Source organism: Lagenorhynchus albirostris, chromosome 1, assembly GCF_949774975.1.
Source record: "Lagenorhynchus albirostris chromosome 1, mLagAlb1.1, whole genome shotgun sequence".
In the NCBI taxonomy this organism is placed as follows: domain Eukaryota; kingdom Metazoa; phylum Chordata; class Mammalia; order Artiodactyla; family Delphinidae; genus Lagenorhynchus; species Lagenorhynchus albirostris.
This window is the reverse complement of record NC_083095.1, coordinates 111644175-111672048: the sequence shown is the minus strand read 5'-3', so window position 1 is coordinate 111672048 and position 27874 is coordinate 111644175. Positions and strand designations below refer to the sequence as shown.

General features: G+C 34.9%; 1 protein-coding gene across 11 annotated transcripts in view; it reads left to right on the top strand.

Annotated features, from left to right (window-relative positions):
- The window catches only part of ATOSA (atos homolog A), an 87941-nt gene extending 63865 nt beyond the window's left edge, over window positions 1-24076 (top strand). For 4 of the 11 annotated variants that reach the window (XM_060150240.1, XM_060150231.1, XM_060150222.1 and 1 more), the window contains exons 4-13: window positions 273-475; window positions 756-881; window positions 1658-3506; window positions 5632-5751; window positions 8948-9027; window positions 9749-9857; window positions 13409-13567; window positions 18427-18495; window positions 20811-21010; window positions 23050-24076. In XM_060150240.1, the coding sequence (XP_060006223.1) occupies window positions 273-475; window positions 756-881; window positions 1658-3506; window positions 5632-5751; window positions 8948-9027; window positions 9749-9857; window positions 13409-13567; window positions 18427-18495; window positions 20811-21010; window positions 23050-23203 (3069 nt within the window). In that variant the 3' untranslated portion in view covers window positions 23204-24076. Of the gene's footprint in view, window positions 1-272; window positions 476-755; window positions 882-1657; window positions 3507-5631; window positions 5752-8947; window positions 9028-9748; window positions 9858-13408; window positions 13568-18426; window positions 18591-20810; window positions 21011-23049 lie in introns of those variants that run through there. The other 7 variants (XM_060150207.1, XM_060150198.1, XM_060150188.1 and 4 more) reach the window with 7 other exon arrangements.
- The last annotated feature ends 3798 nt before the right edge of the window (window positions 24077-27874 follow it).

Here is a 27874-nt window from a genome sequence, read left to right as displayed (position 1 = left end):
AGTTCTTTTTCCGCAAAATAGAGCAAAGATATCCTCCCCGGAGAAAATTTGCATCATAATTGTTCTTTGCTACTAATCCCCACACTCTAGAGCTCCTAGTGCTGATGCATTGTTTAATGAGGAAACCTAAATAGGCAGACAAGCCTGAGCTGAGCCCTGCAATAGGCAACTCATTTTCATACAGATGTCTACTTTACAATTATATTTTTCAAATTTAAATATAAAATTGGGTGGGCTCTTGAGCCATTTTGCTTATCTCCATCTTCTCCAAGTGTCGCCAAGCCCGACGAACTAGGTCTGAGGTCGCATTATTGTGGAAGAATAACCTTCCAATCATGGTGGAAGTGATGCTACTACCAGATTGCTGCTACAGTGACGATGGGCCCACCACAGAAGGGATTGATCTAAATGATCCTGCAATTAAGCAAGATGCGTTATTATTAGAAAGATGGATATTGGAGCCAGTTCCTCGACAGTAAGTTGAACTGAGTTTGAAGTTGTCCTTTGTAAATCAGGTTTTCCATTACTTTCTATAAATTATTTTAATAATATATCATATCTTTGAGTCCCTCTATTTATGTAGTAAAATTTACATATTTAGTACTTATGTGACTTCAAATGACACTGGTAAATGCACTCTTATACTCTTGAAAGCACATGTCCTGAGTGATATGTTTATTTCAGCTTTTATCTTTCTAAAATTTAGCCATTTTGTACTTGTTGACATTTAGATGATGCTTTTTTACTTCCCTTAGGAGTGGCGATCGATTTATTGAAGAGAAGACTCTCCTATTGGCTGTCCGCTCATTTGTGTTTTTTTCTCAATTAAGTGCTTGGCTGAGTGTTTCTCATGGTGCTATTCCACGAAATATTATTTACAGGTATGTCTAGGGCAGAAAAAGGACAATGTGTATTCAGCTACAGTGGTTAGCTACTGAATGACATTTTACCTTTTAGGCAGTTTATATCCTTCATTTCTAAATATAAGTGGACAAAATTTACTGAAATTAAAAATTAAAAACTTTACTTGTTTTTCAAAACAAGTTGGAGAAATTTAGATATGACTCAATATGCATTTTGCTTCTTGGGTTAAATCTGGTGTAGAATAGTTTTCAGAGAACTTTTTAGCTTACTTTACAGAACTAACAATGAGAATGTACCACCATTATAAATAAAGTGGAAAAACTTTCTGGGTTGCTGAATTTCCATAATGGTAGACTTAATTTTTAGATCCTGAAAATTATAAACACACAGGCTGCTGAACAACTGTCTTAACTGTCTCTTTAGGCAGGTGGCCGTGAGATAGAGAGTATCTCTTAATCACCATGCGCAACAGAATTAGCTGAATCCATTTATTTAGTAGTAAATGGAAAGTCCTTTTTTCTGTTTTGACAACAAATTTTAAATTATAGTATTTTTGAGCTTTAATGCTTTAATAGAATGGTGTTCTTAAAAAGAAGATGGTCTCTATTCCAGGTATAATCTATTTATGTTGGTTTTGTTAGAATGACATGCATGGTAAAGTAGGTTAAAATAAAATCTCAATAGTAATTAATGCAAACAAAGGTAAGTATATGACTGTTTAACATTTTTTAAATAACATAATAATGATATGTTTTATAATCCACTGATTCCATTTTTTTCTGTGTGATTCTAGAATCAGTGCTGCTGATGTAGACCTACAGTGGAATTTTTCACAAACTCCAATTGAACATGTGTTTCCTGTTCCCAATGTGTCTCACAATGTGGCCTTGAAAGTCAGTGTTCAGTCCTTGCCCAGACAATCTAATTATCCAGTTTTGACCTGTAGTATTCACACTAATATTGGCCTTTTTGAGAAAAGAGTTCAAGACCATGAACTTAAAACCCATCAGCACCGAAATTCTACTGAAGCAGAGCAATGTAGTACAAACAGTTCACAGCGTCTGTGTAGCAAACAAACTTGGACCATGGCACCCGAAAGCATAATATTACATGCAAAAAATGGCACAACTCCAGAATATACTGCAGCTGTCAAAAATGTCAAACTATATCCGGGCACTAGTGGTAAATCTGACTATGGAACATCTCAAGGCAATATTCTGGGCTTCAGTGGTATAGGAGATAAAAAGTCACATGAAACATCAGTGCGAACTTTAAAATCATTTTCAGTGATTGATTCTAGTGAATCTAGCCGCCAGAGTTCCTGGCAGTCAGTTGGTGAGACTAATCCTTTAATAGGCTCTTTAATTCAGGAGCGACAAGAAGTTATTGCAAGAATAGCTCAGCATTTGATTCATTGTGATCCAAGCACTTCACATGTTTCTGGACATCCACTTAATACACAAGAATCTAGTTCACTTAATTCAAAGCTTTTCCGGGTTTCACAAGAAAATGAAAATGTGAGAAAATGTAAAGAAACGTTCTCCATTTCTTTTGGTAATCCAGCGCTCACCTCCTCAGAAGACACCAATGAAGGGAAAATTCGAGTAAAACCAGAAACTCCTCGAAGTGACACTTGCATTTCTAATGGTCTTCATTCTGATCAGTCTGTTGGTGAGATTAATCCTTTGATAAGCTCTTTACTCCAGGAGCGGCAAGATGTCATTGCAAGGATTGCTCAGCACTTGGAGCACATTGATCCAACAGCACCTCACATGCCCCGGCAATCATTCAACATTCAGGACTCCAGTTCAGTTCCTTCTAAAGTGTTTAGGAGTTCCTATGAAGACAGAAATTTGTTGAAGAAGAACAAGGATGACACCTCTGTTTCCATTTCTGATACAAAATTTTCCTTGTTAGATAACATCAGTGAAGGGAAACACTTAACACCTAATAAACATTTTAGTTCTTTTAAATGCAATAGTAATGTCAAGCCTTCTTTGAAACCTCAAACAAGAAGAAATCTGCATCAGAACAATCCTAGTGAAATCCAAAGTACATTTCAAGAGACACAGAACAAAGCCACTGGTTTAATGAATCCTTCAAATATGTCTCTTTGCAAAGAAGATAACTCAGATTTCACAATCAGATTGGAAAACACACTTTCTGAGTGTCAATTTAAGGAACAAGAAATTGACAATGAAATCAATAAACAGTATTCAAAATGTAACAGTATTGACAAACAGATTTGCACAAATAAGTATAAGGACAAAATAATAATAAATGAAAATTATAATCCAGAATCTTTTAACAATCACCAGTTTGATCATTCAAAAAAAAATGACTCGAAAATAAATGTTACTGTGTTGGAAATGTCTGGATATTTGAACAAACATGCAAATGAGTGCTCAGATAAAGACTCAAAAAAGCCTAAGTCATGCGAACAAAATACTCAACTTAATAGTATAGAAAATTACCTCAATAAAGATAGTGAAGGTTTCAAATGCAAAAAGCCAAACCAATTAAACAATGAACAGGATAAGAAAGAAGATCCAGTTGATGAAAAATCTCAAAACTGTTCTCAGAGGAAGAATATAAAAGACTGTTTGTTTACGTGTGAACGCCTGAAAAATAAAGAGGTATTGGTAGGTAATATCTAACATTTCAAATGTAATCCTCAAACATTTGTTATGGTTTGAACTTTGTTTACAGGAGATCTAGTTAGGCCCAAGATGCCCATTATCTATAGAACTCACTGTCTGATATAATAAACATCCTTGTAAATAACCCGCCCACTTCAGAGCAAATGCTAGGTAAATTCTTCCTGTTGCCTTTTTTTGTTTATTTTAATACTGTGAACAGTTGCTGGAGAGTAAATAAGAGTCAGAAATGAAACTTGTATCATTAGCTTAAGGTATTGTTTGACAGCAGCTCTGGCCTAGTACAAGCAGTGTGCCCATTGTGTTATGCCTAGGAATACCTATAGTGAAATCACTGGGCTGTTGGTCAGAATACCCAAGTGTCAGTCCTGACAATTTGGTCCTTGAGTGAAGCTGAATAAATCACGTAACTTGTAAAACCCTCAGTCTCCTCGATTTTAAAATAAGAACGATGAATATCTTTTGCTTATAGTTGTGGTGATAATCAAATTATAGATCTTTAAACATTTTGTAAGCTTTTAATGCACTACCTAAATCAAAGATATTTAAGTTAGTTCCATTTTATTTGTCTACCAAATCACTTTTTAACTTTAGAAAATTATTACTAGGCTTAAATTTCCTTTATTTTTCCAAGAAGTATCACAAATTTATATCTCAGTTATATGGAAAACTACTTAACTGCCTCGATACAAATCTGAATGACCTTGATTCATCTTCTTTATCATACAAATTAGTTTTGCCGGACATTAGAGTCTTAAAAGTATGCCATGTTTCCAATTAATATTTTTCAACAGACGATCTCTTTCTAACACATGGGTTTAATCAAATGACAGTTTCCAATTTCCTAAAACTATAATTGTCACAAAAACCTACCCTGGCCTTAAGAATACTAGCTTTTCACGATCCTTTCTGGTACCTAATAGGGAGACTTACTTTGACCATGGTATTTTTCAAGCCACTAAGATTTGTTTTTTCGTACACTTACTTTAAATATAATTATATAGCATTTACTGGATGCCCAGGCACTCTTCTGAGTGTTTTATACATGCTGGCTTACTAAATCCTTTCACTACGCTCTGAGGTTAGGCGCTATTACTAACTCCAGTTTACAAATGAGAACTCTAGGCCCAGAGAGGTTAAGTAACTTGCCCAAGGTCATAAAGCTAGTAAATGGTAGAGCCAGGGCCCCAATTATTCTTCTCTGATTTTTATTCATGTGTTTTTATGCATTTTTTGTTTCTGGGTATAAATTTGCCATTTTAAATTCTTAAGAATTAGTCTATTTCTTATATCACTTCAAAAACATGATACTGTGACTGTGTTAAGTATATTTTAAAATTCACATTTAAATTTTTGTATCATGCTGTACCAAATTATATTTTCTGAGAATGGCTCTTGCTACTGACATAGTTTTATATTTTAGAATATTTTACTAATTTTTTTCTGTGAGTTTTTTTTTTCACAGATTAAAAGAATTGAATATTAGCTTACTAGATGATAGACTGAGTTGTTTTTTTTAAAAACAAACTTATTTATTTATTTGTTTTTATTTTTGGCTGTATTGGGTCTTCATTGCTGTGCGTGAGCTTTCCCTAGCTGTGGTGAGCGGGAGCTACTCTTGGTTGAGGTGCAAGGGCTTCTTATTGCGGTGGCTTCTCTTGTTGCAGAGCACGGGCTCTAGGCGCACGGGCTTCAGTAGTTGTGGCTCGTGGGCTCTATAGCACAGGCTCAGTAGTTGTGCATGGGCTTAGTTGCTCCACAGCATGTGGGATCTTCCCGGGCCAGGGATTGAACCCCTTGTCCTCTGCATTGGCAGGCGGATTCTTAACCACTGCACCACCAGGGAAGCCCAGACTGAGTTTTGATAAATATGTTGATAAGGCAATTGTGTTTGGACATACTTTTTTTAGAATATTTGAGTTTATTCATCAACTTAGAAAAAACTCTTAAACACTGTTTTTTGATTAAAGTATATATATATGTGTGTATAGATAGTTATATAGGTTGTTAGCTTTACCACCAAGGATGTAATACCTCAGTAGATGTTAAGAATAAATCTAGAAACAAAAAAATTTTAAATATTGCCATTAAAATCTAAATCTTTTCCTAGCAGAGAACTATACCACTTAAACACTCAAGTGTCTGGCGGAAACATAATTTTCATTCCTTGGATGGAACCTCAACCAGAGCCTTTCATCCTCGAACTGGATTGCCTCTTCTTTCCAGTCCTGTAAGTGTTTTTCTCTTATTTTATGTTTAGACTTGCAAAACATGTAAAATGTTTGCAAATCACTTTATCCAAATTTTAATTGAAAAAATTTAAATACCTTCAAAATAAATTTCTAGTGGGAAAACATTTATTTTTTGATACATTTAATAGCTAAATGTTAATATGGAAAAAGGCAGAAAAAATGAATAAAAATGAATTTATTGTATTAGGATTATAAAATTTCTCTGAAATTCTTTTGTCCAGCGTATTAATTCTCACTAATGTAAAGAAAATACTTAGTGTAAAGTGGATTTTCTCTAAATAGATTTGTATCATAGTACTGTGGCTGGTTGACACCACCAGCTGAATCATCTGGGAATCAAATTTGTGGCTGTCTTTGACTTGCGACCTGTACAGTTAATCGTCTTATTTTGAGACGTTTCCCCACTCTACATTTACTAATAAATTTATAGATCTGAGTGTGATGGTTAAGAACCTCGCTTTGGCATCACGCTGACTTCACCCTAGCTGTGTGACATTAGGTGAGGAATATTGTCTCTCTGAGCCTCAGTTTCCTCATCTGAAAAATGGGTGATAATGTCTACCTTAGTGTTGGGAAGATGATTAGTATCATTCCTGGTAAGCATTTGATAGTCGCTAAAGCTGCCATTTCGGTTAAACCAGAGGTAAGCAGTCAATATCCTAGTAAACTAAAAACATGTTTATTTTTGCTATTGACATAATTTTTGTTTTTATGTGAGTTTTTTTAAGTAAACTCAAAGCATACAATATCTAGCATATTTTCAAAAATTAATTCTTGAATAAGAGATTTAGTTTTAAATTTGTAACTTGGACCTTAGGTGTTTATTTTAGGGAAGTTGAATTCTAAACAATTTAAAATAACCCCAAATGTTTGACCTACGTATGAGGTGCTTTCAAAATGCCCAAGTGATGAGGAAAAAACTTACAGCATCATGCTGGTGTAAAAAGCACTACAGACTTCTGTTCAATGTGGTGGACTGAGTTAATACAAGAAGATCCTTCCTCCTTCCCAAACACAAAAATCCTGGACAAAATATAACACAACTTTTAAATACATAATATAGTGTAAGTGCAAGAAAGGTAAATCTCCGAAACTAACTTGGGGCAAATTATGACCTTCTAGGATATCTAAATCTAATATAGTGCTAGGGTTTAATGCTCCTGCTGGATCAGGAGTCAGGTCTATACCGGTCGTAGCTGGGACCTAAAACCAAACTCCATAAAGCCAGAAACAGGTGAGGACTGCCATTCTAGAAATGGGAGAAGAGAAAAGAAATCACCTATTTACTTAAGGGGTGCAATAGGAGGGATAGAGTAGATGGGAAAAGAAGCCCCCAAAAGAATTTGGACCTAAGCCTAAGTCACCCATGGTTAGGGGGTTCTGAATTTGTGCTGTCTATGAGAAAACATGAAACTATCCCACATCTATCACCCATGGCACCAAGGATTTATTTTCATGGAAGATAACTCTTACTGAGGATGATCTCAGGGGAATTAAAATTACAAAGCACCTTAAAAGAATCAGCAAGAAGAAGTGGGAAAATTCATATTTAGGAATCCTGTTATCAGAGCAACTTGAAAGAGAATCAGAAATAATTCTTTTTAAAATGTTTCAAGACAGGGAGATCATCTTGGTGCTTTGTGTCCATCTAGAGGGGTGGGATAGGGAGGGTGGGAGGGAGGGAGATACAAGAGGGAGGAGATACGGGGTTATATGTTTATGTATAGCTGATTCACTTTGTTATACAGCAAAAACTAACACAGCATTGTAAAGCAATTACTCCAATAAAGATTTTAACATAAATAAATGAATGAATGAGTGAATGTATGTTCCAAGAGATAAATGAAGATAAAGACAGGGAACTGAGATAAGAGAACATGTGGGATTGGAAAAATAGAAATCAAAAATATGAAAAATATAATTGAAGTGTACACACACGTGCGCATACACATACACATGGATTAAATGGTGGACTGGAATCAGCTGAATAGAGATTTAGTCAATGGATAGACATGTATTAAGAAAGCACCTAGAATAAAGTGCAGAAGGGAAGAGAAATGGTAAAATATGAAAGAGCCCTGGAGGATAAAATGAGATGTTCAGTATAAGCCTAGTAGAAATTCCAAAAGGAAGGCTAGATGGAATGAGGAAAATGCAGTATTGGAAGAAATGAAAGTAGAAAACTTTCCTGAATTGAAGACATGAGAATTTGGATTGAAGATTTCACATTAAGTTCTAACTCCAAAATATAGAATGGTGCGCTTGTACAACTCTCAAAAATATTGAGGTTTTTTAGACTTTTTAGACTTTCAGTATCATCTGTTTCTTAGTCACAAATTAGACCAATCACTCAGATACTTTATACATATTTAACATTAATTCTAGAGACAAATCCGTCTAACTGGTATGTTGTATGTGATTTTACCTTTAATTTACACTTGGGTCTTTCATTTTTAGATCATTTTTAGCTAGTTGGTGGTTTAAATGTAATTTGTTATACAATAGTGGTTAAAAATCCACAGTAGTATTTTTCAAACCTATTCTCTGTGAAGCCCCAGCCAGGGTTCTGGGAAATGTGCAGTCGGGTAGGGATGGTTAAAAGAACAGTAGAGTTGTCAGGACCCCAGACTCCCATCGCCATTTAATTCTTTTTTTCCCCCTTTTATTGTAAAGCTATTAATCATTTATTCCTACCCCCTCAATACAGAAGTATATAAAGTAAAAAAGTAAAAGTCTTATTATATTATATGTTGGGATTACATGTAAGATTTGGTTTTAGAAAAAACTGGTTCTGGTTCTTAAAAAATCAAAACCGAGGGAATTCCATGGCGGTCCAGTGATTTAGACTCAGCGCTTTCACTGCTGTGGCCAGGGTTCAATCCCTGGTTGGGGAACTAAGATTCCGAAGTGCGGTTGGCCAAAAAAAGAAAAAAATAAAAACCTAGTAAAAGTGCTTTTATTAATCATCTTTTTTTCCAAACTAGTTAATAAAATGAGGACATAGGGACAATATGTAATAAAGAGCATGATTTTAATAAGCTGTTAGGAGAGAAGTTTTATTATTTTTTAAGATATGCTTAGCTTTCATTTGAAAATTGTTCTGTCAATTCAAGAAAAAAATTATAGTCTTCTGAAATTCTTTTGAAACCTAACAAGTGATTATTTTAACCTTAGGTTCCTCAAAGAAAGGCACAATCAGGTTGCTTTAATCTGGATTCTTCATTACTGCATCTGAAAAGCTTATCATCTAGAAGGTATTTATCTTAAAATTCATTAGTGTATATGAAATAATCTTGCACAAAATTCTAGCCTTTCACAGTAAATAATGTTGACTCTGAAAATCAAACTTTGAACAGGAATCCCATTTTTCAGTTTATCATTTTCAAGATGATTTCACACATACAGTTATTAAGGATGAGTGAGGGAGAAATTAAGATGATGAGTAACTAACTATACAGTGGTCATTATGATAAACAAAACACTTACATTGGTTTTAACATTTAAGTGGGTTTGTCTGTTTCTGGTCATTCACCTCCTCCTTTGTCTTATACTCCTTTGCAAAAAAGCCTTGGCAATTTGTTCCATGTTGACAAATAATACTCTCATTATATTCCTTAGTCACATAAGTTTGCCTTTGTATTCTAATTTTTAACTTAAAATGAAGATTGATATAGAAGACTGCATTACAATATTATATATTTTCAGTAGATGCTGCTATGTGATATGTTATAAATTCCACCTTGAAACCTAGGATGTTATTTATATTCTTTATCAAATATTATAACAAAGATTATAAAATCTAATCAGGAATTTAAAATGAGATATTTCATATCTTAAAATTTGGTTACATTAATTTTTTATTATGGTAGTTTAAGTAAAATTGATCAGATCCTCCTAATTTAATTTGTACAAAAGTGAATTAGAAAATACTGTTGTTAATATGTCCATTTGCTGATTTGTTCTTTTTTTAAATAGTCCTCGACCATGTTTAAACATTGAAGATGATCCAGATATTCATGAAAAACCATTTCTGAGTTCTAGTGCTCCACCTATAACAAGTCTTAGTCTCTTAGGAAATTTTGAGGTAATGTTTTTTGAAACTATTTTAAGAGTTGAAGTTTCCTAACCTAGACCCATGGTGTCATTTATGTCATTTGTTCTTAAAAAGGAAATAAGTGGATTATATTTTTCTAAAGCCTTGAAATCACCTCCTTTCCTTTCCCTTTTTCTTTTTTCCTTATCCCTTTTTTGATTTCCCTTTTTCCTTTCCTTTTCATGAGAAGTAAAGTTGGGAGAATTGTTGGCAGTGACATTTTAGAATTGGGTAGCTGGTGGAGGAGATGCAGGACTTAGGTGAAATCAGGTTGGATGGAGGTATCCGTTACTCGAGCTGGAAAGTAGACTTGACCGCACCTTCTTACCTGGTAAAACTGGCTCTGGGACCCAGGAAGGATGATGGTGGGCTGATAGCAGCTGATTCATGATCAAGGAGGCTGATTTTCAAAATCAAATAGTGCTTTGTACTATATTTGCAACTCCTCTGTAAATCTAAATTTATTATAAAATAAGATTATTTTTAAAAAATCAAATGGTTAAAGGTCTCTGATACATGTGCTGCTTTATTTAATGACTCTTCTACTTGGGATCAAGTATATCAAGGGTTTAGTTTTCTTCAATTAGAAAACAATCTTAAACATGAACCTGTAAATGACATTTTAAAAAATATTTTATTGGAGTATAGTTGATTTACAATGTTGTGTTAGTTGCAGGTGTACAGCAAAATGAATCAGTTATATATATACATATATGCACTCTTTTTTAGATACTTTTCCCATATAGGCCATTACAGAGTATTGAGTAGAATTCCCTCTGTTACACAGTAGGTCCTAATTAGTTATCTGTTTTATCTCTTTTATATATAGTAGTGTGTATATGTCAATCCCAGTCTCCCAATTTATCCCTCCCCCCCTTTACCCCCCAGTAACCATAAGTTTGTTTTCTACATCTGTAACTCTACTTCTGTTTTGTAGATAAGTTCATTTGTACCCTTTTTTTAGAATCCACACATAAGCGATATCACATGATATTTATCTTTCTCTGTCTGACTTACTTCACTCAGTGTGACAATCTCTAGGTCCATCCATGTCACTGCAAATGGCATTATTTCATTCTTTTTAATGGCTGAGTAATAGTCCATTGTACATATGTACCACATCTTTTTTATCCATTCCCCTGTCAGTGGACATTTAGGTTGCTTCCATGTCCTGGCTATTGTAAATGGTGCTGCAATGAACATTGGGGTGCACTTATCTTTTTGAATTATGGTTTTCTCTGGGTGTATGCCTAGGAGTAGGATTGCTGGGGCATATGGTACTTCTAATTTTTGTTTTTTAAGGAACCTCCATACTGTTCTCCATAGCGGTTGTACCAATTTACATTCCCAACAGTGATTTTAGGGAATTCCGTGGCAGCCCAGTGGTTAGGACTCCATGCTTCCACTGTAGGGGGCATGGGTTGGATCTCTGGTTGGGGAACTAAGATCTTGCATGCTGAGAGTTGGGGCTAAAAATATATATATATATATATATATATATATATATATATATATAAGTGTTTTTATATGTATGTGTGTGTGTGTGTATATATATATATATGTATGTATGTATGTGTGTATAAACATATATAATCACCTATGACCTTGCTCAACTTGCTTATTAATTTTATTGATTTGGAGGGGGCGGATTTTTGTATGTAGATTCCCACATCATCTACAAATAGGGACAGTTTTATTTCTTACTTTGTAATTTGTATGCCTTTTATTTCCTTTTCTTGTAGTTTTGCACTCAGTAGGGCCTAACATGCATGCTAGTACAATATATTCGTTTAAAGTCACAAAAATCTGAATAAAGTCGTAGACTACATTGGATCATTGGCCTTATCCATTAGCATTTTTGTGCTCTTTTTCTGAAATTTTCATACATCCTTAGAACATGTTTCTTATTTAAGAAACATTTATTGAGTACCTACTATGTGTCATGTTATATGCTAGGAATATAAAGCTAAATAATAAACTGCCTGCCTTAGAGAAGTTTACAGTCTGCTGGAGAAGTTGGACATATAAATAATCTATAAACCGAAGTAATTAGCGCTGTAATAGAAATTTTCTCAGTCTCCATATATTTGTTCTCTCTGCTAAGGGACTGGGAAAGTTTTACTAAGGAGCTGTCATTTGAGCTTAGTTACAAAAGTTGAGTAGGAATTTGCCAAGTAAATTGTGTGAGAAGTGTCAAGGGATTCTAGACAAAGGGAGCTACATGTGCAAAGGCATATGTGTAAAAGTAGTAAAAGAGCATGGTGATATTGAAAAGCATCATCCAGAACTGGAGTATAAGACTGCGTGCAAGTGAGGAGAGCTGTGGTAAGAGATGTAGGGTGGGCCTTACGTACCATGCTGTGAATATTTGACTTCATCCTGTGGACATCAAGAAACACAAAGTTTTTAACCTGGTGGGTAACGTAAGACTTTTTTTTTTTTTTAAAGAAAAACTCTGGCAGTAATACAGATGATACACTAAAGATGGAATAACTAATTAGAGGGTATTGCATTTGTTCAGAGGAGAGGTTATGAGGGTCTGAGCTAGGTTACTGGTGTTGAGAGAGCTGAGGCTGTGAGACTGAGAGGTCCCATCAGCAGGGTATGGATTGGATTGATTGCAGGGCAGGAGGGAGATAATAGAAGGCTCGTTGTAACATAGGTCTCTTGGTCTGGTCTTTTTGACACGGGACTTGAGAATTGCTGATGCCACTTTCAAATTTAGACTCATGAGGGCTTGGAGTGTTTCTTTTCAAAGAATTACTGAATCAAAGAAATGTTACTCACATTTCTTGATGTATGCATATATATGTTGATATATGTATAGGAAGGAGAGCTTGTGAAAGGTTTAACATGTTTCTCATACCTGGAAAGATAAACACTAAATTGTTAAAAGTGGTTTCCTCAGCAAATGAGCTTGGGAGAGATGGATAAGGAGCTTCTCTGTTGTTTGTATTTATGTACTTTAAAATTTTTCCCAATGTGTATTTACTGTTTTTTAAATTAAACTAAACAATAAAACATATGTCACATCCAACAACAATTTTTAAGAGGCAGTTGTTTTTCAGTTAAAGTTATGAGTACTTGGCTTTCTGTTTTGATGGAACTTCTGTATATGACCTGTTAACAAGTTTTCAAGTGCTTCTCTGTGGCTAACAGTAGAAATATACTCTGAGGAATAAGAAAATTTCTGATATTATACCTGCTCTGGTAGAGCATACTTTCTTTACAGAGATAAGAATAACTCATTAAACGATTATATCAAAATAATGGTGAAAAAAAAATAATGGTGAAGTTCAAAGATAGTTCAGTGTGGGGTTGGAATAGTAAGGAGGCCAAACTTTGTAAGGTGGTAGAAGATTGATTTGGGAGGGGGTTGATTTCAGGTCAGATGAACATTTGAAATGAGGGCATGGCAATGGCAGTGACCACTTTTCTAGTGCCAGAAAGCATACTAACATATTTCTTTAAATAGAAAGAAGGAATGAATGTGTTAACTTTTAAATTTTATTTCTTAAAAATTCTTTTATTTTGCCTTCCAGGAGTCTGTCTTGAACTATCGTTTAGATCCTCTCGGCATTGTTGATGGCTTTACTGCCGAGGTAGGGGCAAGTGGTGTTTTCTGCCCCACTCATTTGACTCTTCCAGTTGAAGTGTCATTCTACAGTGTTTCTGATGATAATGCTCCCTCTCCTTATATGGCAAGTATTTTTAATTGTCTTCTTCTGCTAAAATCAACCATCTTAATGACAAATACCTTTAAGTTTAAAGAGATTTAGTACTACTTTGGTGCCATGCTTGAAAATATAAAGCATTTCCTAAGAGGGAATTGAAGGCTGCATAGAGATGAATATGCCAAAATAACACCTCACAACTTCTTTCTGAGCAAGCTCTAATAACAGATATCCTCTATTACATTTGAGGATTGTGCTGAAAATTTACTTGTTTCTATGTAATATGAAAAAATGATAAAATTTTGATTAGTGATACTGTGATTCCATATCTTGCTGAGTTCACGCGGATTCTCAAGTGCTTACTGGGCACTCTAGTCCTAACAGTGTTGCCTTCACTATGATCCTCATCTCAGTAGAGTTTAGGTAAAGATTTGGTGACGTACGGCTTTTGTGATGCCCTTTCACCCCCTTTCTCCTGTTTGGTTTATCTTTGGACCATTCGTTTTCCAATCCTAGGGTTCTTTAGAATACTAGCTATTTCTGACTCCATGCCAATGTTTTAGTGGAGAGTAAAATAGCTAAGAGGAATAAGAGCACTGTCTTGAGCCTTAGGATCCTATAATTTTATCTTTCCCATCTTTTATTCCAGTGGATTTGAGGATGAAATAAGCCCTCAACTGCAAAAATGATACCAAGTCCTGGTGTGTGATTACTATCAGCCCTTTTCCAAAAGACAAGTTAGTGGCTAGCAGTGCAAGTCTGTAAGAAGTTTACATTGATGGTATAAAATATGGAGTCAGATCTGGGTTTTTATGTTAGGTCTTACTTTGAGAAATACAAATTGCAGTAGGCATAGAAATATACAGCTCTGGTCTTGCTACTTGAATTTCCTAACTTACCTCCTGACCCAATTGCTTCCTTTCTAATATCCCTCTCCCCCACCTTCTAGGTTCCTCAAGGACATTAGCAGCAATGTCTTTTGATATTAATAAAAACTATGAAAAGCAAATTCCGCATAATTGAGAAACAACAGAGGAAGGGAAGTTACAGTTTTTTAGGGACCTAAATGCAGTCTACTCATTATTGATGTAGTTTGTTCACGGAAGGTTGTTAAGCCTTATTCCATTCTAAGGGTGAAATTTTAATCAAGAGTCTGATTGGTGTTTCATACTTTGATCTAAAAAGCACAGTGGTGTCATTTATTCAAAGTTTTCTTTTTTCAATAATAATAACACTTGTGGGTCATAATTGTAAAGATGCATAACAGTGGTGGTTATAAAAAACAGAGGCCCAGTTCTTCACAAGCCTACCCAGTTATCACATATACCACTTGTTACTCATTTACCATAGTAAGATGTATCCACTTTCCAGTATAATTTTGAAAAAATAACTGTTAATTTTAGATAATTAATAAAATGGAAAATATCATTGAGATAAGCTCAATACCAGAAAAAATGTGTATCTTACTGGAATGCTTACAATATTAGAATATAGCTATAGGGCTTCCTTGGTGGCGCAGTGGTTGAGAGTCCGCCTGCCGATGCAGGGGACATGGGTTCGCACCCCGGTCCAGGAAGATCCCACATGCCACGGAGCGGCTGGGCCCGTGAGCCATGGCCGCTGAGCCTGCGCGTCCAGAGCCTGCGCTCCGCAATGGGAGAGGCCACAACAGTGAGAGGCCCGTGTACCGCAAAAAAAAAAAAAAAAGAATATAGCTATAAAGATGGCCATTCTGCTTTACTGGGACATCAAGAAGTCTCATTAGTTTCAGGTATTCTATTGGCACATGGTAATAAAGAATGGAAAGATAAGATCTGAGGTCATTAGTGTACAGAGTCCCTGATGACCATTAGGATGAGTTAGAAACAAGTAAAAGAGTGAATTGGCTGAAAGTCAGCTCAAAAAACTATCTTTGAGTGAAATTCATGAGCAAGAGGTAATTTGAACTATGCTTTAAAAAAGCAAAATAACATTAATTCTTGACCTTGGTTGACATCTAAAAAAATAAGGATTAAGAGATAAAGGATTTAGGGGGAAAGTGGGGGTCGGGGGTGGGATGAACTAGGAGATTGGGATTGACATATATACACTAATATATACAAAATAGATAACTAATGAGAACCTGCTGTATAAAAAATAAATTAATTAAATTAAATTTTAAAAAGAGAGAGATAAAGGATTTTATCACTCTGTCTCCAGAAAGCACACACAAATGATCACAGATTTTGAATAAATATTGAAAAGAGTCTAAATTAGGTTAAGTTAGTCTATCCTTTAAGAATCTTTTTCTTACTTTTCTCTGATAATATTCTTTAATAAATTTTCCAATATGTAATTGTTTTTACTCATTAGGAATGGGTTCCCTTTACAAATGACCCAGTCCAAATCTTAGACCACGGATCTTTCCTACTGTAAATTAATCAAATTAATCTTATTCGGTAGGGAGTGTTATTTGTATTTTGGTAGTTTAGTCTGTTTTCAAAGGTCTGATCATGTTTTGATAAGATAGTACATATCACAGACCAGTGGAGCTGAGACACCAAACCCCTATTTGTTACTCTAATAATAACCTTGGGACCTCTCATGACAAATTATACAAATGACTTGCAAGGGTGAAATTTTAGCACAGAGAATTCTGTCTTTGTGGAGTAGAGATAGTACAGGGCTTTTCATTAAATAATTCCTTTTAGACTAGCTCAAAGCCATACAAATGTCTCTCTCCAATCCTATGTCAGTAGTAAAAATGTTCTCCAAGTGTTACGTAATATGGCAACATTTCACTGTTTAGAAACTATTGCACGGTGGAACCAGGCAGAAAGGTCTAAAGCAGTTTTGCCTGTGGCAAATTCATGGTATGACTTGCTTTATGATCATATTAACAGCACTATATATTTTATATATTCTCTTCTATTTATAATTAACGAAATTAAGATATACCTCCTTCAGTTTTACTTAGCTTTGCATATTCTCTATTCCCCAGTCACTTGAGAATTTTTTGTGTAAGATTTTGACCAAATTTAGTTCATCTTAATCTACCTATTCCATCCTAAAATGCCAGAAGAAAATGTATTTTTCTTCTTTATGTTAAATACAGTAACTTTCTAGGTGGAAATATTAATATGCCAACCAATTAAAATAATGAAATTTAAAAAAATAATAAATTTAATAATAATACAAATAAAATTCCAAATACTTTCCCAATTCCTTCAAAATTCCTAACTTGCCATTGCCAATACTAGTCTTATATTGCTTAGAAATTATTGTTGTAAAGTGTTGCCTTAAACTTTGAGGGGTTTTATCCATATTCTTTCTTTATAAATTGATTTAGTTACTGTTATTATGTTCTAAAATCTATTAGAGTTGTATTGTGTTAAAGGAAGTAAGTGTAGGCGTGGTAGTAGATTTTCCCTCACCAGTTTTCTTATATATATTTAGCGGAGGATGGCAAGGAAAAACAGTAATATATTGCCTGGAGCAATGTGATTAGAAAGGTGGCTATTATTTAGATATATTCTGCTTTTTCTTTCTGGAACTAGGAAGAAGAGGAGCATTATATACCATAGCATTTTTTCATGTAGAGAAGATTGTAAGAGAAAAATTATTAAAACTTCATTACTGTGTTGGTTAGGGATGCAGTTTGTTGATATGCTGTTTTCATGCTTTAAATGACCATGTAATCATATTTGTTAAGAACCACATATGTCTTTTCAGTGCCCATTTCCATGAACATTTCCCATTATTAACGTATTAATTTAATATTTTGATTGTCAATTGCTGTTCACTTGGAGATTAGGTATTCACATATTAGAGTCTGGCCTTCCCTTTTACCTTTGTCCACTGCTTTCTACCCCCCACCGCCTCCCCTGGTCTGTCTTTCAAACCCAACAAATGTTGCCTGATGGGACAGTCCTGTTTTATATTTACTTTTACATAAGGTTGACACATTTTGGCAGGTACAGTGTAAAATGATGGGACATGAGTTGTAGAGCATGCAATTATTCTACTTAACTACTCAAAAGAAAACTATTCACCCAGTTAAATGAATCAGCATTTGTTTCTTAAAGCCACCTAAGAATTAAGTATCACAGTCACCACCTGTAGTAATTTGGTCATCCTGGTTATCTAGAAACTTTCACACATTCAGTCTTAGCTTCCCGTGTTTTAATTTATACTGTTCGTCATTGTTTCAACTTCTGCAGTGATTACAGCATCTTTCTCAGAAAACTATTTTATATAATATGGCAGTGCCTCTCAAACTTTAATGTACATATGATATCATCTGGGGAATCTTGTTAAAATGCAGATTTGATTTGGTAGGTCTGGGGAGAAGCCAGAAATGCATTTCTAACAAGTTCACAGGTGATGCTGATGATGCTGGTCTGTCTCTAGTCAGAAGTCCATATGTGTATATAACAACTCAACTTTCTGACTGAAGAATTGACTTCATTTTTGGGAAAGACTTAGGATCAGTCCTCATTCCTGAGTTTCTGTATGTCCAAAGACCAATAAATTGTTTTGCTTCATTTCCCTGCTCCCACATGGTACAAGAGAATAATCCTGTCATCTCCCTTTATTTCCTTTTTAGTTAAAGAACTTCTCACTTCTATATCTTATATCTTAATATTAATTTCAAGCAGTATGGTCATTGATGTTATGTATTGTTTATTGAAGCATCTCTTGGAAGAACAGTAAATTGTTTCCTAGTGAGGTGGGATCCTCACTATTTCATATTCATAGAATGTATCTCTATTAATTCAATGTGAATGTTTTTCCATACAAATACAATTCTGAAATGTTAGTAATTACATGATTTATTATTCTTATTTTAGTCTTTTATGTATATATATGCATCAGTTTGTACTCAGTTTGTCTTCTTTTATTTCAAGGGTGTGATTACTTTAGAGTCCCTTGGTAAAAGGGGTTATCGAGTACCTCCTTCAGGAACAATACAAGTGGTATGTGTTTTATAGCCTACAATTGCAATAATCATTCTCTCACATACATATAGAACTTAGCCCTTTCTCCTGCTACTGCTGCTGCAACAACTTTGGTAAGTAACAGTGGGGCTGCAGCTTTGTTTGGAGTTTCCCTGCTCTGCCTCAGGAATGACCATTTGGGGACCTCCATAAAAGGAAAGCATTAATAAGCTAATCAAGGTGAATGCTTTAGAAAAATAGTGTATGACAGTTAACATAATTTAAATAGAGCTATTTTCAGTATAATTAGAATTTAGATTACCAGTACCTTCTACTTAATATAATAAGCCGGACTGAGATTGACCTATGTAAAAGGAGACCCCAAATATTAGTATTGCTTTGTCAGGGAAACATGGGAAGCAAAATTATATTATCCCTACTGTAATAATTTCTAAAATTGATTTAATGAGATGGTTACACAAAGCAGAAATGCAGTCCGACAGATGTCAGGGCAAAGAATGCCTCTTTCCTTTTGGTCTAGGTGTAGATCTAGTTTTGGCTTAGGAGAACTCTTCTAGCCCAGAGCAGTAATCCTTCATCATCCTTGATCTAGGGTTCTCAGAAGAGTAATTTTATATCAAGGCCAGTTTGTGATTGAGTTCATCTCCAAGTCAGACCCAGGATAATCCTGTAAGCGCGCAAGTCTATTACAGTGTTGGCTCTTGCAGCTCTTGGAAGGAGTCTAGCTGAGATTTGTCAACTGTACCTCAATAAAGCTGAAATTAAAAAAAAAAAAAAGAGTCTAGTTGAGTTCCTCACACTAAGGATCTGGTCTAATCCAGCAAGCCTTTTGATGACCTTTGACTTCAGTGTGATCAGTGCTTCGAAGGACCACTTTTACTCATCTTCGTTGTTCCAGTATAGCGAAGAGTCTGTACATTTGTTTATTTCGTATCACACAGGAATGAAACATAGTACTAGGCAATATATATGCATGTATGTATTGCAGTATGTACATATGTATAAATTTTACCAAGGAAAAATCACTGCATTTTAAAGTAAGATTTTTATGTTGAATGTATTTCTTGAACTAAAAGAGTGATCATCTTCTGATCTCTTGCCTCTGGCTCTGTAGTGCTTGTGAAAGTGTGGGTCACTGGAAAGCTAGCTATCAGGTGTCATAATAATGAGGCAGAAACCCAGAGGCAGCACATTTACCCCTTGTTTGAAGACTACCAACTCTACTGGCTATTTTAAATCTGAAATTTGGATATGTCTTTCATTCCTTGTATAAATTTAATTATGTATAAACATGGCTTGAACTCCTGGCTTGCTAGTTGTTGTGGTTGTTAAATGTATTATTAGCCTTAATCTTAAGACTCACTAGATTTCAAAAATTGGATCATAATATTGATATATTTCTCATTTTGATTCAGTGAGTGATGTCCAGTGCCACGGATGAGCTTCTGAAAGCATGGGCACCAAGTTACCTATTGATGTGTTGGTAATTTGGTTAAAGTCAAATCAGCAGCTTGGAATTTTGTTTAAAAATTAGTACTTTAAAAAATAATATTCCTTCAGTTATTAATGGCCAAGTAGCAACTGAATTTAATTTCAGTCTATTATGATATTGATGATGATTAAAAAAAAAAGTCTAGTGTCACTGCAGTGTTTGAAATGAATCCAACTGTGAGAACATGAAGTATTACTTAGCCTACTTTGTAACTAATAATAATGAACTTTATTTTCTAAACCTGGAAAAATTTCCAAACAAGAAAAATTCTCTTTTTTGAGAATATATTTTAAATTTTATAATAACCATATGTACCTGAAACATCATATCAAAGTCTAGTTTTACCAAGATTTTATTTTTTTATTTAAAAAAATTCTATTTATTCACTATTAAAATGTGAGGAAAACTAAAATTCTATTTTGAGCATTTTTCAGTTGACTTATTTTAATAAAGCTAGTGTTTGAAGTAGTTGAACTGGAATGCTTTAATTCAGTGAAGGTGTATTTTGCTTAATCTAATGGAACCATTTCTTAAAATATGAACAAGAGTAAATGTTATGTATTATCTATTATTAATATGACATTTGTGACTAAAGATTTTGATTTGTTACAGGAGTTTTTATTTTATTTCTGTAAATAAAAAATCTAATTGAACCATTAAAAAATATTGAATATCATTTCATAAACTTCTGAAATTTTATTAACTTTATTCCCCCAAACTGAATTATATCCACTGGGATTAATTTATTATTGAAAAGCCTATTTTATTATTGGCACAATCATTTTGAATCAAATGAACAAATCACTGTTTTTAAAGAATAATTTCTATATTGTTTCTTCAGACCTTATTTAATCCTAATAAGACTGTGGTGAAGATGTTTGTTGTGATATATGACTTACGAGATATGCCAGCCAATCATCAGACATTCCTACGACAAAGAACTTTTTCTGTACCTGTTAAACAAGAAATGAAGAGAAGTGTTAATAAAGAGAACATCCGACATACAGAAGAACGGTTATTACGCTACCTCATACATCTGAGGTAATGTTTCAAATGAATATGAAAATACGTTACTTTAGAAGAAAACTCTAAAATTTTTAGTTTATTTTTAAAAACTGTCATTCTAACTAGACGAGTACCCCTTGGAATTTGCTTAACTTCGACACTCTTTATGATAGGCCAGGATGCAGAAAACAGATGGCATATCTTCCTTCAGTCATTACTACTTGTTGAATTAGGGGAGTTTTCATTTATAGCTGTGTAATGGAAACTATGTTATAGCAAAACAATGCTAATATATCTGGGGGAAATGAAACACAGTTGTCTAAACCCATGCTGTCCAATAGAATTGTAATATGAGCCATATATATAGTTCTGTATTTTCTAGTAGCCACATTAAAAAAAGTAATAAGAAGCAGAGGTTTAATATATTTTATTTAACCTAACATATTCAAGTGTTATAATTGGAATATGTAATCTATATAAAAATTATTAATGAGATATTTACATTCCTTTGCTGTACTCAGTTTGAACTAGCCACATTTCAGGTGCTCAGTAGCCACATGTGGCTTGTGGCTGCTGAGTTGGACAGGGAAATTCTTAACTTTCATTTATTCATTCATTTATTCAACAAACATTGATGTGTCCGGCATGCTTCTAGACTCTTGGAAACAGCAGGGACAAAATCTCTGTTCTTATACAGCTTATATTCTGGTGATTCCATTAGAAATATATTTTCCTCAGACTTTTACTACCCAGCTAATAGCTCTAGGTTGTGAGAAACCATTTGTTTGCTCTTGAGGTCCATGCTTCCAGCATCATAGGGTAAGGTTTTTAGCCCTGAAATCCTAGTGTAGTTCTTAAGATCAATGAGCAAGTGTATTGCTTAGAAGAGAACTCAGTAGCCCTTTGCCTGTAACTCTGTTCCTAATAATAATTTTCTGATGTTGTTCATAAGAAGTCCTCAATCACATCAGTGACAGTAATTCATCTTAGCTTAACTGCTTACTCCAAGGAGCCCTATTCATCAGGAGGAGGTAACTTCAATCTGTTACAACAGCCTTAGCCATATATAACCAACATTCGCCAAAAAGTCAACTATCCCAGCTTTTGTCATCTCCACATAATGATTAGATACCTTAAATGCTGTGAAGAAACTGCTTTAGAAGGCATGGCATAATTCCCAAAGCTCACCATGTTCTTCTTCAGATTGAGAAGGTGAAAAACTGCAGAAAGAATCAAAGAGTGAGCCAGTCTGAGGTCTGCTTTAATATATACAGCTGACCACCATATTTTTCAGCTAATTTGGGAATAAAATCCACAAACCCAGATATTTCTGCTATGCAAAGGGAAAACTAGAGAAATTAACACTAAAGGGTATGTTTGACTATCTGCCAGTTAAGTTTATGTGATTAAAGCCTCCAACCCCCTGTATTATGCTGTAAGCTGTTAGCAGAGGATAGAAACAGTTCCATATACAGCTTTGGTAACCATTTTCATTTCACTGCTAACTTTCCTCTTGGTTTCTAATGATGATTAGGTTTTATTTAGCTAGCCACTACTGGTGGTAGCAGTCCTTTCTCATCCTGTGATTGTCTCAAAACTTGATAGTTTTCTGTGGTGACTTTCCAAGTGTGGAATCCACTTTAATGTACTCAAAATTGTAGGAGGGCAAGTTGTGTGAAATGGGTCATTCTTTGTAGCTAGAAGATGCCCAAATGTAGTGTAATTGGCTGACGTGAACTGAAAGTGCATACTACAGGTAAGGAAAGGTGCATGTGCTGTGGTGTCAGGGATGTAGAGTCAGATTGCATGTGAAACCCAGATTTACAAAAAGAAGCACCTCTGTCATTGTAAGAGGGGAAAGGGAGTATGGAATGTTTAGGGATAGTGAGGGAGAGGCACTGAAATAGCAGCAAGTGCTTTGGCAATATAAGACTTTAAATATCTTGTTAAAGAGGCACTGTTAATGTTGTAGCAAGACTAATCCTTCCTGCTTTCAAAATTTAATTACTCAGGTTTGTTTGTTTTAAACACTAATTCCCTGAAATGAAGCATCATTTTGTTGTTTCTTTGTTTAGGTTCCAGAGTTCTAAATCTGGAAAGATCTACCTCCATAGAGATGTACGGCTCCTGTTCTCTAGAAAGTCGATGGAAGTTGATAGCGGTGCTGCATATGAACTCAAATCTTACACTGAATCGCCAACAAACCCTCAGTTTTCACCAAGATGTTGATAAAGAGTGACAATTTAAAGTATTTGCTCAGTACCCAAGTTTGAAAGTAAAAAATAGCGTAGAAGGGAGTGTACCAAATTAACAAGCAGGAGAGTGGGTCCTCTCCTGTTATCCTGGACCAGTTTTTATGAAAGGATTCCTGGGATGAGATCCACATATTCCAAGGAGACTGGAAACACTCATGTCCTAACCCTTTTTGTACTGTCGAAACCACTTCACTGGACTTGTTGCAAGAGCAAACCACCCCCCATCCCCCCACCCCCGCCACAGTTAGATTAGCGTTTACACGTTTCGTTTCTCAGTTATTTAATATTTAATGTTTTCCTTACTACTCAAGTGATGTTTGTCTTTAGTGTTCTAATGTAGCACAAATCCTATGTAAAATCATACTATGTATTTTTGACATTAATGTTGAAATCTGAAATATATGCACAAGTCTTTTAATTTTGTGTGATGTGTTTTAAGTACTATTCATTTAAGTTATTGAAAATGAGAATGAAATGTTGAGCTTCTTTCAAGATTAACGCACTATGCAAGCATGTGTACTTTTTATATCTCCCAGGTTTAGTTTTTACAACACCCCATCCCGGTTGCTGTCTCACACAATAGTCCTTTAACATGCTGTATTGGCAGTGCAACGCGGAGTAAGCTGCTTCACATTCCCTTAGCAAGTTCAGATCATCATGCCCATTCATATTGCTTCTAGAATCCCTTATCCCCAAAACAGTTCTATTTTTTCCTTAATCACTACTACAAAGGCTTTACGTTAAATTGCTGTCCCATTCTAGAAAACTTTTGCAAATTGTTAAAAGAATATGTACTTTGAAAACAAATTAGTATTTATATTGTAAATATATGCAAGAAACAAAGAAATGTGTATTTGGCTTTTATTTTTAGATGAGACATTTATATGATTGAGTGAATTTCTGGTACCGATCAGACAGTTTCTATTCTAGCTTTACAGCTGATAAGAGGGGAGAGATATCTTGAGCCTTGTACCAATTTATCACTTTCTCATTCACAGTCACATGGAAGGCATTTGGCAACTGGGAAAACACTGAGTAAAGGAACATGATTGAGCGCATCAAAAGTCTTCCCATCCATCCCCCTCAGAAAGAGGAGTGGTTTTAGATCTTTGTACAGGGACAGTGGGCAACAGCAGATCAGTTAACAAGGCACAAATACTGGGAATGCTCACACAAAGCCGTGAACGCAGGTTAGAAAATACATACAGTTCAAGTAGGCCAGACCCAGGAGACCTGGGAGTCTAGAACCAAGTGAGCAGTCTGGAATTTGGGAGATGGGAAGGTCTTTACTTTGGCACTCAGCTAATGGATAGACTATACAAGGCATATAAGAGTGTATACCTGCAGGCTGTGGGGTGCTCAGCAAGAAGCCTCTTATAAAGTCCTTTTGAAACACCAGCTTAAAGAGAAAAGTCTATTTACACTCCACGAAAAAAAAGTTTTCAGTGACACAAATTTATAAAGGTTTGTTTTTAATCTTTAGGTGTGTGGTATCAACATGGAATTAGGACCCATAAGGTTTGGATTATAGTCCTAGCTCTAATGGTATCTGATGGAACTGACCTTTCTGGCTCTGTGTGATTGAGAAAATGGGGTGAGAGTATCATTAACGTGTCTTCTTAAAGTGTCATCTAATTATTGGAATATGTATTTCAATACATGTATCTAGACTTTTAAAAAAATTTTTATTGGCGTACGGTTGATTTACAATGTTAGTTTGAGGTGTGCAGCTAAGTGATTCAGTTATACATACACATATATCCACTCTTTTTAGATTCTTTTCCTATACAGGCCATTACAGAGTATGGCAGAGTTCCCTGTGCTATACAGTAAGTCCTTATTAGTTATTTTGTATATAGTAGTGTGTATATGTCAATCCCAATAGACTTTTTATATATATTTGACAAAAGTCAATATTGATAATTTTATATAAAACTCAGAAAATACCAAGTATTTAAAACATCAAAATGCCTTTATTTAATTTAAAAAAATGTTATTGCTGCTTTGACCTCTCTAGTACTCCAAAAATTAATGATGTATGTGTATGCAGGTGTCTTTTTATGTGGATACGACACTGCAATCTTTCTAGAATTATTTCTAGTACCTGGTTTTCCACGTTTCTGGGCATTTTAAAGAAAATTTCCAGAAAATGAGTGAAGCAGCTGGATGCATCTTGTGCTTTTCCTAGCAAGTTTGTGCAAGGGAAACAAGTGCTGACATTTTGTCCATCTACTTCTTAAGGGCTTTTTTGTCTGTGTTCTTTTTCCCAGTGAGGTATGGTGACCCAGCATCTGTCTGCTCTCACTTGCCCTGGCACTATCTCTATCATAATGGTTCTTTTTCTACCCTTCTTTTGTCATAGGCCGAGACTTTACCACACTTCCTGTGTGGCTCCTCTTCGTACCCACAGATTATGTCACTACACTGAGAGTTGGCTTGCAGGTAAAGACAACCAACACTGCTACCTGTGACAGATAATAGAGATCTCACTTACTGCAGGCTCACTTGGCAGTTTTGCAGACTAACAAAATGAGTGATAACTTCTTTTTAAAAGGAACCCCAGGACACAAGTAACCTCCGGAAAGTCCTTGGAGATTTTCTTGTCAGAAGAGAATGAAAAATATTAATAAGAAGTGGTGACAATGGGGACTGGCTGCAAGGCACCCAACAGAAGGTTCCCTCTGCTGTCATTTTACCCCACCAGTTCTCTCTCATTCCCAGAGGGTTAGAGAAAGGAAGCAATTTCTCCTTCAAAAACTTCATCCTTGGGATCCCCACTCTCCCTAGTCAGTTCGTGAGTGAAGCAATGATTTGTTTTTAAATTTAATTTTTTTAATTTATGCAATACATGTTTACTATAAAATTTTTTTACAGTACATAGTTATGTAAAGTAAATGTGAAAGTCCCTCCTTCAATCCACCTTTCTAGCTATCACTTTACAGATGTGGTGGCTCTTAAAATTTTAGTATATGACACTGCACATGATCTACTAGACCTGGGAACACAGTATCAGTCTAGATGGGAAGTAGGCTTTTCATCATGGTAGGAATTCACTCTCAATCCCTAAGCCTGTCTCTCTGTGACATTGGAATCAGCTCATTGTAGTCCACCATGGATTATCTGTGAGAGATATATGTCTTAAACTTGAACACTGTTGGAAGAGGCGGGGAACATATGAATGCCTACTGTGTGCCAGGCATTGTAAACAATTTATATGTTATTTAATACTTAAAGCCATGATTCAGAGAGAGTATGGATATAGTCTACAATGAAAGAAAAAGGACACTTGAAGTACTTGCCCAAGGTCCCATGGTCAGTAAGTTGAAGAGCCAGGATTCAAATCTAGGTTAAATCTTCTTTTTTCCACTCTACTACACTGGCATTTCACCCCTTTTTTCTTTTTTCTTTTTTCTACTACAAATTGTGGCCTGGCATCAAAATATAATTTTCATCAATATCCTTGGCAAAAAGTTAATTTGCTGTGTAATGAGATTATATAATAAGGCAATGCCTATTAATCATTGGGGGGAAAATATTTTGATTAAAAAATAAAAGACTTTAGGAAGGAATGTCCTAAAGCAACTCAGAGGCCCTTCAACTTAGTATACTGTCAGGAGGCATGCAAATACAGTTGTGAGAAGTTTTAGAAACATATTGTGGCAAATATTTTATGAGATTTAAATGTTTAAAGTTTTAAACATCTCTTCCAGACCCCACCGTTCATCATTCTTTTTAATTCATTCAAAAATTTCCTATTCCAGCCTTTCCAGTTCGTATAACGTTCTCTTGTCTCACTAAGTCCCTAGAGAAGTGGCATCCTCCACTTCCAACACTCAAGTTGTTAAAACTTTTTTTTTGTTTTTTTACAGTTCTCTGACTTACTTATTCAGGTAATGTTCCCTGAGTTTTCTCACAGACATCACCATTTATACTCAGGGTTTTTTGGCACTCTGTTATCTAACTTGGTTTCTCTGCATTGATCTTCCAGTCTCTCCCTTTCATTAAAAATGTATTCTGTTTTTAGAAAGACAAATATCATATGATATCACTTATATGTGGAATCTAAAAAAAAATGATACAAATGAACTTATTTACAAAACAGAAACAGACTCGCAGAATTAGAAAACAAACTTGTTACCAAAGGGGAAAGGGAATAGGGATAAATTAGGAGTTTGGGATTAATAGATACAAGCTACTATATATAAAGTAGATAAACAACAAGGACCTACTGTATACCACAGGGAACTATATTCAATATCTTATAATAACCTATAATGGAAAAGAATCTGAAAAAGAACATATTTTTATATATATATATATATATATATATATATATAAGAACATATATAAATATATATATGCATCACTTTGCTGTACACCTGAAACTAACACAACATTGTAACTCAACTATACTTCAATTAAAAAAAAGGTATTCAGTTCTTGATATTTGCTACAATATCAGCAATGATGCAGGTAGACTTCCTCACTCAGCTGTTTGAGGAATGGATGGGGTGTGACTTCTCATCTCCTTTACTCACTCCTACAAACCCTTGAGCTAGGGCACCTAAACCTCAAAAAGATCCCTGATCTTTTTAAAACTTTTATATACCTACCTAGTTCCAAGCCTGAAAAATCTTTTGTGCGT